A 13,753-nucleotide genomic window follows, 5' to 3' on the forward strand; every position below is an offset into this window, starting at 1 on the left:
TTGCAAGTTGTTTGCCTGAATAAAGTCTCTCCTTTTTAGCTTCAATGCCTTTTGGGTTTGTTGACTGCTATGATCAGAAAGACAAGATGTGGAGAAAAGGGGGCCTTGGTGCACTGTTGGTGAGACTGTAAACTGTTGCAGCCACTACAGAAAAAACAGTATGGAGGGTCCTCAAAAAATTAAAAATGCAACTTAAGAAATTAGAAGTTCAACTACCATATGATCCAGCAATTTCACTTCTAGATATACATCCAAAGGAAACAAAATTTTTACCTCAAAGAGAGAGCTGCACTCTCATATTCATTGCAGCATTATTCACAATAGCTAAGGTATGGAAGCAACCTGAGCGTTCCTCAGGGATGAATGGATAAAGAAAATGGATAAAGGGGGAAAAAATATTGAAATATTTTCAACCTTTAAAAAGAAGAAAATCCTGTTATTTGCAACTCCATGAGTGAACCTGGAAGGCAGTATGCTATTGTGCTAAATTCTAAATGAAATAAGCCAGACAGAGAGACAAATATTACACGGTATCACTTATATGAGGAATCTAAAAAAAAACCACACCAAACTCATAGAAACAGAGAGCATAAAAGTAGTTGCCAGGGGAAGGTGAGCTGGAATCTGAATGGCCAAGCAGAGCATCCATAAAAGGCCCCCGCCTTCAATGCAAAGGCCCTGAGGTGGCAGCGGTCTGGGTGAGTCCTAGGAGGCTGCAGTATAGAGAGGAAGGAGAGGCGAGGGGCCAGAAGAGACCTAGGGCTGGGCAGGAACCAGATCACGGAGGACCCACGATGCCCGGAGGCGGGGCTTTCCTCCGGCCAAACTGGAAAGCTATTTGAAGGTCTTAAGGACAGGGGTGTGTTTTGTGCTGGTCTCAGGCTATCGATAGCCATTGTTGTGGCTGGACCAGCCCTTGTGGTTCTTAGTAGGACTGCGAGATGCCCTCAGCAATAACCATCAGGAGACTTTGAAAAAAACAAAAAGGAGGGGGGGTGGTTTATTAGTCACAGGTCCTGGAAAGCACATGGCACACCTGGGGCCACACAGCCAGGTCGCGGGTAGGAAGATTACAGGAGCTTGGGGGTCCGCTTTTGCTGGGGTTGTAGGTGGGGGCCCAGGGTTTCTAGGTCTCACTCTTGATTGGTGAATTTAAACATAAGGGCGGGAATTTAAAGTTCAGAGAGAGAAAAAAGCAAGCTGCCCAAATGGCCAATTATTGAAATCAACCAAGATCTCTAAAGCCATGGAGCCTGGGGTAGGGGGATGGGAGCCGCCTGGTTCTTTATCTGGTCCTGGCTGACAACTGTGTTTATTCCCAATTGCCATCTTGGAAGTGGACGCCTCAGCAATCAAAGGTTCGTTAGATTGGCACTTGCATAACAAAAAAGAGAAAACCAACTGTCAGGATGGCCATCCCAGCATGCCAGGGTATGACTGACTTTGCTTTGGGAGGATAGCTAATAGGAACTCCAAAGAATAGTGGCGGGGGAGACGGTGGGGGGCGATGATACCGAACCTAGCTGTGCTGCTTTGGACATGTCCCTAGCCTCTCCAGATCTGATTTCCTCCCACTATTAAATGGCAGTAGCCACCCAGACTCCATTACAGTAAGGCAGGTCACAAGTATCAGAAGAAGACACCCAGCTGTGAGACAGCTTGTAAACCAGGAAGTCCCCACACTGAAGGAAAAAGGAACACCCAGCCTGCCATCCTGGTGGCCTCTCTGTGAGCTGCATGACTTCGCAACTTTCCTCTCTGAGTCAGAGCGTCTTGTAAAATAAAAGAATGAATGGTCACCCCAACTCCCAAGGATTCCCTTTGTCCTGCAGGCAGCAAGAGACTTCTTTTGAAAGGAAACTAGGCAATATCACCCTTTAGCGAGGGATCTGGGCAGCCCTTTGTGAAAAGGCAACTTCCCAGCTAATGGCTGAAAAATAAACCCAACCTCAGATGAGGATGGCAGCCCTTTGTTGCATGAATTCCCTTTCCTAGCCCCATGGCCTGCACATAGCACACCTCAGTCGGGGCTTGTGGATAGAACTGGAATAAATTCATTCGCGTTAATCCCAGCTAAAAACCCTAGAAAGTCATGCTGCCCCTCCCTAATTCTACCTCTTTTGACTTCTGTGTTCCGCTGCTCAGAATCCATGATGGTGCCCAGTGAATGCTGCTGACCCTAGCTGCTCAGGGACAACCCCCCGCATGTCACATTTGCTCAGTGACTTAGGACCTATGAGATAGACGCCTCAGGCAAGTGGTGAGACGGGCTCAGAGTGCCCCCCACCTCTGCCCCCATTCATCCAGAGCCTGGGTGTGTTCCTGCTTCTGCCTCAAGGCCCTCCCCGGGGTCCTGATCCTAGACACCAGCCATCATAATAGCTTCAGCTGCATCTCCATCAACATTTTAATAGAGGGGGAGATTGGGCATGGAGTGATGTTTTTTCCCAGTTATTAGAGACGTCATTTTGTTCGAACATTTAAACTCTCGGTGCCTTAGATTCCTCGCCCATCAGACCGCGGTGCCTTACAGGGCTTGGTAGGGCTCCAAATGGGTAATGGACTGGGGCACCGTTTGTAAATTGGGAGAACTGCCATGTGTCTTGCCCCCACACTTCAAACATCAGTGGCAGGCTCCAGAAACTCTCAAAATATGTGCATAAAATGAGAGCTGGGTTTGTCTTAGCTTGGCCACCAATTGTCTTAGAAATAGGGGGCTAATTTCTTAAGCCTCCCAGTTTCAATTTCTTTCTGTCTGGATTGGGGAAAATACTACCTGCTTTCCCTATTTCACAGGCTTGACAGGACAATGAAGACCTTTAAAAAAAACCAACCAAACAAACGAAAAGCATAGGGTACAAAATTGGGAAGGATATGTGTTCAAGCTGATAGTTGAAGCTAACACCTTTTACTCTGAGTCACATCATTGGCACTCCCCATTTTCAGGGGCCCTGAGTTTCACTCAGATACAGAATCCTTGATGACACATGGGAAATCCAGAGCTGTGGTTTCTGGTGACCCCACAGAGCCTGCTCTTAGGAGCCCCAGGCAGCTCCAGGGGCTGGCCACCTTGTTGTCAGCAATATGATCAGAGCCACCTGTCACTCTGCCCCCTTTACGATGACTCAGCCACTGGTTCCAGCTGTCTCTGTCTGTCCACTTCTCCCACTACATTGCCCAGTTTAGATTCCAGAGCCAGCCATATTGGTTTGGCTAATTTCCCAACCCCTATTCTGCCTAGCTGTCTGTCTGTCTGCCTGCCTGTCTGTCTGTCTGTCTATCACAGGTCACTAGCCCAACAGAAGCTCGGTCCTTGGCTCGGTTGTCCATCCCTGGTCCTGGGAGCAGTGGCCAGTGGGAGTGGGGTCACGTAGTGTAGACACCATGCCACACCGACTACAGAACAACTTGGGGGCTCCTTTCCCAGCAGGGGCTATGGTCATGGGCAGTTTCTACTGGAATTGGGCCCAGGTTGCCACACTCATGACCAGCATTTCCCTGTCTCAGGAAACCATGGGCTGGCCCTCCCACACTGTGCCATCTCTGGTCCTCTAGACCCACTCGGCCAAGCCAACATCCGGGGACCAGGAACACATCCCTCCTGTCACCTGAAGGAGCAGCTCGGATTGTTAAAAAGTCCCAGTGATCAGGGTGCATGGAACATAAGGATGAAGACCTGGGTCTCTTGTTCACATAATGACAGGTCCGGTTCCCCGAGCTGTCCTGTCCAGTTTGGAGTTCCCTCACTGCTCTGCTTGGCCGCCCAGGACACTCTCAGCCCTTCCCACCGTGTGTGTCCCAGAAATAGCCACCATACTCCAGATGTCCTCTGAGCAAAGGCAGAAGGAATTCCTTCAGCCCTACGTGCCTTCCTCAAGAGTGTGTGCTGTGCATTCCATAAACACAAAGTCCTGGAAAAAGAAAGTCAGGGGATTTTTATTGTCGTTGTTTTCATTTATACACACCACGAGCTACACAAAATGCCAACCAAAGAGCCCATGTAGAAAAATAGTAGAATTATATCGGCACTAATAACTTCGTTATGACTGATGCTTTACAGTTTGCAAGGGTGTGCGGGAGACTGTAACTATTGTATACAGATATTGTCACCACAATAAAGACACGTTAGGAATTCACAGTGGCATCAAGCTATACATTCAGGCCTTCTTCAGAGAAAGGGACCATGCCAAAGACCCTGCCTCCCTTCCATAATGCAGCCACTCACATTTGAAAACAACCAAACTAAAAATAAAATAAAATAATACAATCCCAGAGCCCTGCCCTGTGTGATCAATGACCACAAGCCACAGGCTAGTTTTCCTGGTCAAGTCTGAGCATGGTAGTGCTTGTGGACACTATCGGTGTGTCTCATTTGATCATCTACGTGTGTCTATTAATTTGAAAACAAGTAGAAAGATACACCACAGAGCCTTCGAAGACGTTGTCCTACCGACAGGGCATATGCCTCTCAGGAGGAGGCGCTTCTTGACAGACGGGCTGTATTATGCACTATTTAGCTTCTCTTTTTGCAAATTTCCTAACTTGACACTGACCTGGGGGTGGTAGCCCCGAAGAAGCTTTGAAGTCCTACCTGAGTGACATGGCTGATTTCACTGTGACATCTTACCTGGGCAGGTTTTCTGCTTTCAGACCCTCATGGGACCTCAAAACCCCAATACCAGGAGTATGATTTGTTTTTAAGAGTGCTGGGATGATAATATTCTCAATGTTTCCCGCCTTTTTCTCTTGCCTCATTATTCTCTCTACGTGGACATCCTTCTGCTTAAGTGGGCATCTGTTCCCCTCACTAGACAGTAAATTCTTGAAGGACGGGCAGGGTCCTGTCTGGTTAATTTCTGCAGCCACTGATGCTGAGCACAGAAACAGGCAGAGCTTAAATAATCACTGTTCAAAAAGAAATACCTTCAAGTGTAAGTCACGGAGACATTGTGAAGGTGAAATCAGACTTTCATATGAACTTACATACAGAGAAGACAGGATACGGGACAGAATGAGGTGCTCTCTTTAAAGGAAAGAATAAAAAACAAGCAAAGACATATGCATAGGTTGTCAGACGTACCTGAATTATACTCAACTTCTGCAGAGCAAGAAGGACAAAGCAGGGTTTCTGCCGTATGCAACAAATCTAACGTTGGGCTAAAATCTTTTCAGTGTGTAGCAATCAAAAGATGCTGAGTGACACACAGAATTCAGACTTCCAAACACCTTAACTCAGATGTCATATCGTCTAGTTCCAGTCTGTCCCTAAGTCTCAGCAATGGCTTACAGTGTACCCTGAGCAGGGAAATAGTTTTACTATGTAGATCATCCAGTCATGCACTGAATTGAGCTAGAAAAATGCCAGTTTGGAGGCTCCTGGAATCGTAATAAAATGCTGTGAGTGCAGGAAGCTTGAGCCTAAAGTTTCAAAAAGGTGACCTCCCTCAAGCCATCATGTAGGAATTTCTTTGAGGCCATGTAACATTTTCTTAACTAATCATCAAGAAAATCTCCTATAGCTAACCTTTTGTTATAGAATATTCCTACGGTACCTCCCCAAAGTTTAAAGCACCTCCTCTAAGCAGGCACTGTCCCAGACACTTGGCTCTTCCCTTCTCATCCATCCTCCCAACTACCTGTCAAAGTAGATACTTTCAAATCTATTATAGAGACAAGAAAACTTAACCCACTCCCCCGCCTCCTCGTCTTGGAAGCATGCCCCAGAGATATAGGTGGCTCTTTCCATTAGAGAAAAGGACCACTATGATGTCTTATCTCTTGAAACTACTTTCCTCTTACAAGTTCAGCAGCTTAGAGGATCAACATAAGCCAAAGTCAAACCATTCCTGTAAGAGAATCAGCTGCTGTGGATTGGCTGCGGGCTAAAGAAGACAGCGTGAGCTTCCAACGACAAACAGGCCCTTCTCAGCGAACACTTACTGAACCCCAACTCTATGCCAGGCAATGGGTAGAGCAATAGGGGTACAGTGATAACTTAGACATGGTTCTTGCTCTCCAGGACATAGATTCATATGCGGGAGACCCACAAGGACACAGATGAAGACATCGTGATAAGGAACAAGAAAGGAGTGAGTTACTCCGCCTTCTCCCCAGGGTCCGAGCACCCAGCTGCTTTCCACCTGACCATTGAGGTAATCAGTCTGCCCCAGGGTAACTTTAGGTTCACATCGGCTTCTCTGAATGACAAATTCCAATTAATCTCAGTATAGGTCATTTTGATTTCTAACTAGTTCTGAGGAACTTAGCAAATCATAAAAACAAAAAACAAAAATGATGCCAAGAATGAAGACATACTAGACCATTATCTTGGCAGGCATTTTGTTTATAATTTGCATCATTAATAACAGAATGTCCCTGTTTTATATTATATATACTTTGTATGTGTATATATATAATATATATATCTATATATCTTTGATATCTATACTCAATAAAAAGACACATAAAAAAGCCTTTTCGAATGAGGCATGATAACACGGCACTTGACACTCTTATTTACAACTGAGATGTCCTTTCTACACAATTATAATAGAAGCTAAGAGGCCAGAGAGGGTTACAAAGACAGCAGAGCACCCCTATAAAAAAAAGAGGTGCACCATGCAGCTGGACATTTATTGCCATGAGTTCTCACTATGTCCAGGCAGCATATTAAAGTTAAAAATGGCACCTGGCTTTTGGAAAAGACAATGGTCATCAGACTCACCCTAGCTCCATAACTGCCGGCGACACAGTCTCTCAAAGGACCAGGGAATGACAAACTTTGCTGATGGGAAGTGGAAACAAAACAAAATGCACTCATCAGACAGGCAGGGCTCCTTAGGGGGCCCGGAAGGAGGCGTCGCTACAGGCTCCTGAGCCTGGCCACTCGCCAGGAAAACCACATCACAGGCTGGTCGGCAGGGACCAAATTCCTCCTGGGTCGGCACTGCTCATGAGTGACATAGTTTATCTAAGCCCATTTGGAACTTGGAAAACTACCCAGTGGGAAAGTGCCCAGAGGACTTCCGGGTGCCCTCTGTGCTGAGGCTAGGATGCAATGAAACTTCGAGGAAGACCCACGGAGAAACTCTAAATCCATTGTGTGGAAGTCTGCCTTTGTAGAGCGTCCAGCCCCACCACCCCCGCCCCCTTTTTTCTGTCTCAAGAAATCCACACGTCTGTTCTGCAAAGTTGCCGACCTGGACGTGTCTCCCATGGCCTGGTTTGTTTTCCAAAGCCATACTGTTAATATGCAAAGAAATAAAATTCTCAGATGAGCCAAGATTTCCTTGGTTTTGTTACCATGGTGTCGGTGACCTAGGGGCCTGGTCCTGGGGCCGGGACCAGGAATCTGGTCCCAGGTGAGTTTCCACACTTTAAAAGGGAATTTTCCAGAAGCGGGAGCTTTCACGTGCAGAAGACGGGTCTCCCATCTTATCATCCCCGCCATCCCGGCTGACGTGTTCCTTTAACACAGCTAAGTGAGTCTCTGGGCCTCCTGTAGCCCACAGAGCGGACTCCATCTCTGGGACCATATGAAACACCCTGGTAAGTTTCAAAACTTCCGCTTAACCACATACCAACAACAACTTGCGTCTTCCCTTTGGCTGTTGCTCTCCTCTCTGACCTCACTCTTGAGTTTCCTCAATGGTGGCCTTTCCTAGCCCTTTGTTTCCCTAAGGCAAGAAGACATGTCTATTGGAAGATAACCAGCACCCTTCTTAGAGCTCCCCTGAGGTTTTTTATCCAGCACTCCTCCACTGAGATGTTTTTTCTCCTTCCACGGAGAGGAGCAGCAGCTGGCTACGCTAATGGTTTTAATTTTTTTGCAATTGCATCAAATGCTCACATGGTATTTCTTTGGAAGTACACCAGCCGGAGCTTCACACATATGTGCATTAATCTCAGTGCCCCCCCTCCGCCCCCGTCTGCTAGCTTTAGTTTAAGCCAGCTTTCCCTCCCACAGACAGAGGTTTAAGCAATCCCCTCAAGTCATCGACGGACCAAGGCCATGCACAGAAAAAGTCTGGAGAAGTGGATGGCCCAACTCAATCTCCATGTTCTTTTTCTAGTTAGTTTTCTTTGTAACGAACTTGCACCCACAGCATCACGTCTATGCCCCGCCCCAACTTACATCGCCCCCTGCTGTTAGGAAATAAAAGTGGAGTTTACAGGGCATTCCTTTGCCCCTTGTCGAGAAAACATGAGGAGAGAGTGAGAGCATGGACATCACATTTTCTGGAACAAGTGGCACATTGAATCTATTAAGATTTATATTTACACAAATGTGTTCACTCTGCACAGAGGTTAACCTGAGTTCTGAAATGCTTGTGTGCACTTAATTTAATCGAAAATGATAAAGCTATGAGCTAGTAACATACTGGACACCTCTAGTTAAACCGTGAGCCAGTGGTGGTTAAAAAGGTGGGCTCCCCCACGCCAAGTATCGTTTCTTTATTTTCGCCTCTTTTCCCTACAAAGCATCTTGAAGGAGACTCCGGTGGTGAGACAGGTTCGGACCAAGTCGGTTGTCTTTAACATGACGGGTTCAGCTTTCCCCAAATCTCCAAATTGGAAGCACCTCGAAAGTCCGGTCCTACCCCACCCTCTGTCCCTATGGGCTCCACTCCGGAATGGCAGAGGTCCACAAAAGGATGTCTCAGCTCAAACGCTCCCAGGTCGTCAGCGTTCCTGGCGATTTCCCCAATGCCAGCTCCCTCAAGGCCGCTACTTGAAGTAGTTGAGTCCCGCCACCAGGAAGAACTTCTCCAGGAAGAGTTCCGAGTCCAGCACGGCGATGTGGGCTGCTCGGCCAATCAGGGTGTTGGCAGTGTTGGGCAAGGCATGGAATACGTTGTGTCGGATCAGAGTGCAGCCCTTGGCTTCGACCAGGGGGCTGAGGAGGTTGTTGATCATTTCCGCATAGATGGGCCCTGCGGGAAGGGGAGAGGACAGGAAGGGCGTCGGGGCTGCACGTGGCACAGCAACCTCGAGACAGTCACCGGGCGTGTGTTGGGTTCCTACTCCTAGGAACCTCATGACTTTACTTTTGCTGCTTAAATCATAGAAATGCAATGCGGCTTACCCGTGTGTCTGTCTTTGAGGGCAGTTTTGCACATTTCGATCCTGGCTGAATGGAATGGCACATAGCGGTCTTGGGGAGAAGCCACCAGCACGACGTTTTTAAAATACTGCAGACCTGCAACAAGCCAGGTGGGTGACTTGACCCAGGGAGTTCCAACACACACCCTCTGGTTTGCACATACTGTAGGGACCTGCCCTGGGGTGGGGGGTTGGGGGGAGGGGACAATGCAAGCAGATTCCTCACATGCTACTTGTGACATGGCTTAGGGACCTTCTGGTTGGTGAGGTGGAGAAAAGAATTTGCTACACTGTAGCTTTTGTACCTTAGGAGGAAGAGGAGGGCTTTGTTTTCGTCGGGCATGGGAGCTAAGGAGGCCCATGGCAAGCTACTCTGAACAGCGAGACAAGCAAAGCATAAGGGACAAGAACGCTCTCAGGGGCTAGGAACACTTAGGTGCCTGTAAGGAAATACATCTAGTGTTTTGCTTCCCACTCTCCACCCCAACAGCCCCCTTAAGGCCAGCCCCTGTCATGTCACCTGCTTTAGGAAAACAGCCTCTGAAGCCGCCTCCCTGCCTGCACAGATAGAGGGGTCTTCTACATTGAACAGAGTATATTCCTGCTGTTCTCGGAGCCCATCGCGATCTCCAGGCACTACAGTGTGCCACTTAGGCCCCTCCCAGGACCCCGCTCTGGACTGCAATCAGCCCAGTGTCCCTTCAGGGGACTCGATCACTGGAGTGGGTCCTCTCATCCAAGATCACATCCCAAAAACAATGGCTAGGGTGTCAGGCTGCCTCCATGACAGGCTGGTACAGGGCAGGGGTGTGAAGGCTGGCCCTTGCCCTGCTCTAGGATCTGCACCAGCTCCAGCCCCTCCATGGGTGGGGTCACTCAGGTCTGTGTGGTGACCACACTGCCACCTCACTTCCCCTCTGCCCAGTCCCGCACCCCTCACTTCTTCTCCAGTGGGCATCACCCTGGCAGGTCACCTAACACACAGATGGCTAAGGATCTTGCTGAAAGTCATACATCAGTGCGTGGTGATGCCAGACTCATGTTCAGGGAGGTGCAGAGATGTGAACAGAGCCAGTGTTTAGACACTGAGGGATGACTGGGGACCTGGGGACAGCCCCGGGCCAGGCCGACTTGCCCAGCAGGACTGGGAGGCCAATCGGTGACCTCTGTGCCCAGTCGGGGAACCACTGGTGTCCGATGCTTATTCCCAGACAGCTGGGGGCTTCCACACCTCTGTGAGCTTCCTCACTGCAGAGTGTGGGTGAGGGGGTGCTGTCAGGCCTGCCGGGGAAGGACCCCCATTTCCCCAGTGCAACATAAATAAACAGTGTTTATCTGCCCATTTTATAGGTGGATCTGTACCTGAGTGAAGGAGCTGTGAGTTGGCCCACAGACCCTGAACCTGAGTGACTAGAAAGTTAAAAGATTGGTAGGGAACAGGGGCTCCAGCTCTACTATAGAGGTGAACCCCCTCACACACCTGGGCCCCTATCTGTGACCCCCATCTCACGTCATGTGGCAGGTGGCCCAGGAGTGGCTGAGTTCTCAGGCAGATGATGGTCTCCTGCCCAGTGAAGAGCCTGTGCACGCTGGGCCTCCAGAGGAAATCAAGGGAGCGTGGACGCCACTTGGGGCCGCAGGGGTGGCTCCCCATCTCACGCTCAGGGCCACACCTGGGAGCTGCCCAGAGAGCCACTCACCTGTCTTTTGGCTGAGTTGGTAGAGGAAACACTTGCGCAGATCAGTGTTGTCCCTGAAGGCCAGCTGCAGGAGGGACCCCGACTTCTTCAACTTCTGCATGAGCCACAAGCCTAGGAAAACAAAACAAAAACGAAACACATGAAACAGGGACAGCAAAAGGGGAGAGGTCAGCATTCGATGGGGATGTTTAGTTAGCTTAAAAAGAAGAGCATATCAGCCTTTCTAGAAAACACCAGGAAGTTAGAAGGATGCCTGTATTCTTATGTCCTGGGGGCAGGGCTATAAAACCATCCTGAAAATGACGTGGCGACAGACTCCAGGAGTCACGAAACTGTCCACAGCCTTCGATCTACGCATCCCCCTTCCATAAATCTAAGCTAAGGAAACAATCCTAAATACAGAAAAGTATGTAACTACACTCCTTACAGATCCATGTAGAAGATAGAAAAATTAACACTGACCTTTCATTTCAGAGTCCATCCATTCACCTACTACGGTGATGCTGACACTAACCCTGATGAGTATGCCTATTATGTCCCAATCACACACACACACACACAAATAAGTTTGACAAAACTGCAAGGAAGTCAACAAGATACAATTGTGTGGCTATTGTTTTTATTTCTGCTGTGTAAATGTATTTGCAGACAGATAGGTACAGTGAATTGTACAAAATTACCCTGGATATGCTAGATTGGAAGAATTCTCGGTAATCTCTCTTTAAAGCTTGTCATAATGTTGCAAGATTACTTTATAATTGTAAAAAAAATTAATTGTGGCTTACATCACTTGTTTCTATTGAAAGAGGGCTTCCCTGATTTATGAGGAAAGATGGGGTGACAGAGGAATAAACTTCCAAATAACTCACAAATAATGTCCTTAAAATAACGTAAGAGCAGACACACAAGCCCACATCAGGCGAGGCAAGCACGCAGCCCCGCTTTCCCTGAGTGAGGGAGCAGTGGTGGGCACGGAGCGGGGACCCCACAAGAGGTGACTCTAGATGCCACATCAGGAATGGGGGCAATCAGGACTATTGAAGTCTTCCTTAGGAATATGATTTAATAAACTATTTATTATTACGCAAAACCCCAACGACCTACTCGGGCAGCCATACCCCAAATCATGTCCTTTTCACAGTCACCACCTGTTATTAGCAGCCATATGGTCTGCGGGGCTAGTCTGTCTCCTCATCGTGTCACGTGAGGCCCTTCATCCTCAGGCTCCCACTGGGCGCTTCACTGGCATCTCCTAGCCCTTGGGTCATCCTGTGGTATTTCTGTCATGAAGAGCCCCCTGGGGTTGGCTGATAACACGCTTCTGTGTTCTTACATGTTCCGTTTCTGCTGCACAGAAAACTTGTCCTACTGTGTGCTGCTCTGGAACTTCTGCTCCCCTTTGAAGATTCATCGAGCTTCCCTTCCTTATCCACTGTGAGGTCGCCCCCGCATAGCACAGAGGGGGCTGCGAGAGCCTCGGAGCTGGGGCTGTGCTGTTACATTCCAGCAAGAAGCACAGAATTTGGCTACAGTCAACCTTCCATACCTGTTAACGTTTTTTTCCCCTTCTCCTGTTTAATCTTTAACAATCCTATGATACACACACACACACACACACACATGTGCAAATACACACACGTATGTATACATAATATATGTGTTTATAGAGATACACATATATACATCTATATATCATACATGCATCTATTCTGATGTATAAGCATACATACACACACACATTAGCTCCCCGTTAAAGATAAGGAAACTCAGTAGCACAGAGATGAACTGTCTTGGCCAGAGCTTCACCACAGGCTCGTGAGAAGTGACCTGATGTCAAGCCCGCTGCTCTAGGCTCTGCCCCACAGACTGCCAGCTGAGTGCTAAAGACTGTTTGTTCCCCCAAATCCACATGTTACTAACTACCCCCCCAGTGTGATGGTATGTGGAGGTGGGGCCTTCGGGAGGTGCTTAGATCACGAGTGTGGAGCCCCATGAGTGGGATGAGTGCCCTTATCAGAGGAAACCCCACAGAGCCCCCTCGCCCCTTCCTCCGCCTGAGGTCCAACCAGGAGCCTGCAACCTGGGAGGCCCTCCCCGGACGATACTGGCTGCCCGTCTCAGCGCCCAGCCTCCAGAGCGGTGAGGAATGAACACCTGCTGCTGGCAAGGCCCCACAGCAGCCCGGGTGGACTGAGCCAGCCACGCTCTCTCCTCCACAGCATTATGTCTCTTCAGCCCTTGCCAGCCAGAAGCCAGGGACCTCGCCTTCACACTCACAGGTGGCTGTAGGCAGAAGAGACCTTGGGAGACACCTAGTCTAACCTCGCTCTGTGCACAAACGAAAGGGTGTCTTGCTCAGCCCAGGTGCCTTTCCATCGCCCCACGCTATGAAGACGCTCTGAAGTCACAAGATTCCATCAAGGAGGTCATCTGCCTCTGGCTGCTTGTCCCCTCTGCTCCGACTGAACTCTGAGAAATGATGAGGCTTGGGGCAGCCTTACCTGTACTAACCAGGGTGCTATTGTTGTACAGGGTCCCCAGGTGAGGCCCCGACAGCGACAGGAACGTGTGGAGTTTGTTGAGGTAATACCGGAACCGGGGCCTCGTCAGGACCGATCGGATGATGATGTTACCGAGGGAATGGCCGATGAAGCTGTGGAGAGGGGGAACCGGTGCCAGTGAGTGAGACGTCAAAAGGCCAGGTGTCGGGAACGTGACATTCTGGGAGCGCCAACGGGTCAGCCGCCCTCTGCCTCCCACCAGATTTAGGGGGACTGGCCAGATGAAGGGGGGCCACTAATTCCTCCCCTTTAGGTTTCCGAGCTCTGGCCATGGTAAGCCTGAGACGGCATCTTTGTGAATGGAAGCTTCTGCGCCCAGTGTGGTCAGAGGAGAAGTGTGGGCATCGTGCCCGGCTTTGCACTGTTAGAACAGCCCCCCGCCCGGTGTCC

General features: G+C 49.1%; 1 protein-coding gene across 5 annotated transcripts in view; it reads right to left on the minus strand.

Moving 5' to 3' along the window:
* Nucleotides 1–3,920: 3,920 nt before the first annotated feature.
* The window catches only part of FAM135B (family with sequence similarity 135 member B), a 216,657-nt gene continuing 206,824 nt past the window's right edge, over nt 3,921–13,753 (minus strand). For all 5 annotated transcript variants that reach the window (XM_019624056.1, XM_019624058.1, XM_019624055.1 and 2 more), the window contains 4 exons: nt 13,304–13,455; nt 10,803–10,913; nt 9,086–9,199; nt 3,921–8,933 (listed from right to left, as the gene is read on the minus strand). In XM_019624056.1, coding sequence (XP_019479601.1) covers nt 8,728–8,933; nt 9,086–9,199; nt 10,803–10,913; nt 13,304–13,455 — 583 coding nt within the window. In that variant the 3' untranslated portion in view covers nt 3,921–8,727. The remainder of the gene's footprint in view (nt 8,934–9,085; nt 9,200–10,802; nt 10,914–13,303; nt 13,456–13,753) is intronic.

Source organism: Hipposideros armiger, unplaced genomic scaffold (genome assembly GCF_001890085.2).
Source record: "Hipposideros armiger isolate ML-2016 unplaced genomic scaffold, ASM189008v1 scaffold_574, whole genome shotgun sequence".
Classification (NCBI taxonomy): domain Eukaryota; kingdom Metazoa; phylum Chordata; class Mammalia; order Chiroptera; family Hipposideridae; genus Hipposideros; species Hipposideros armiger.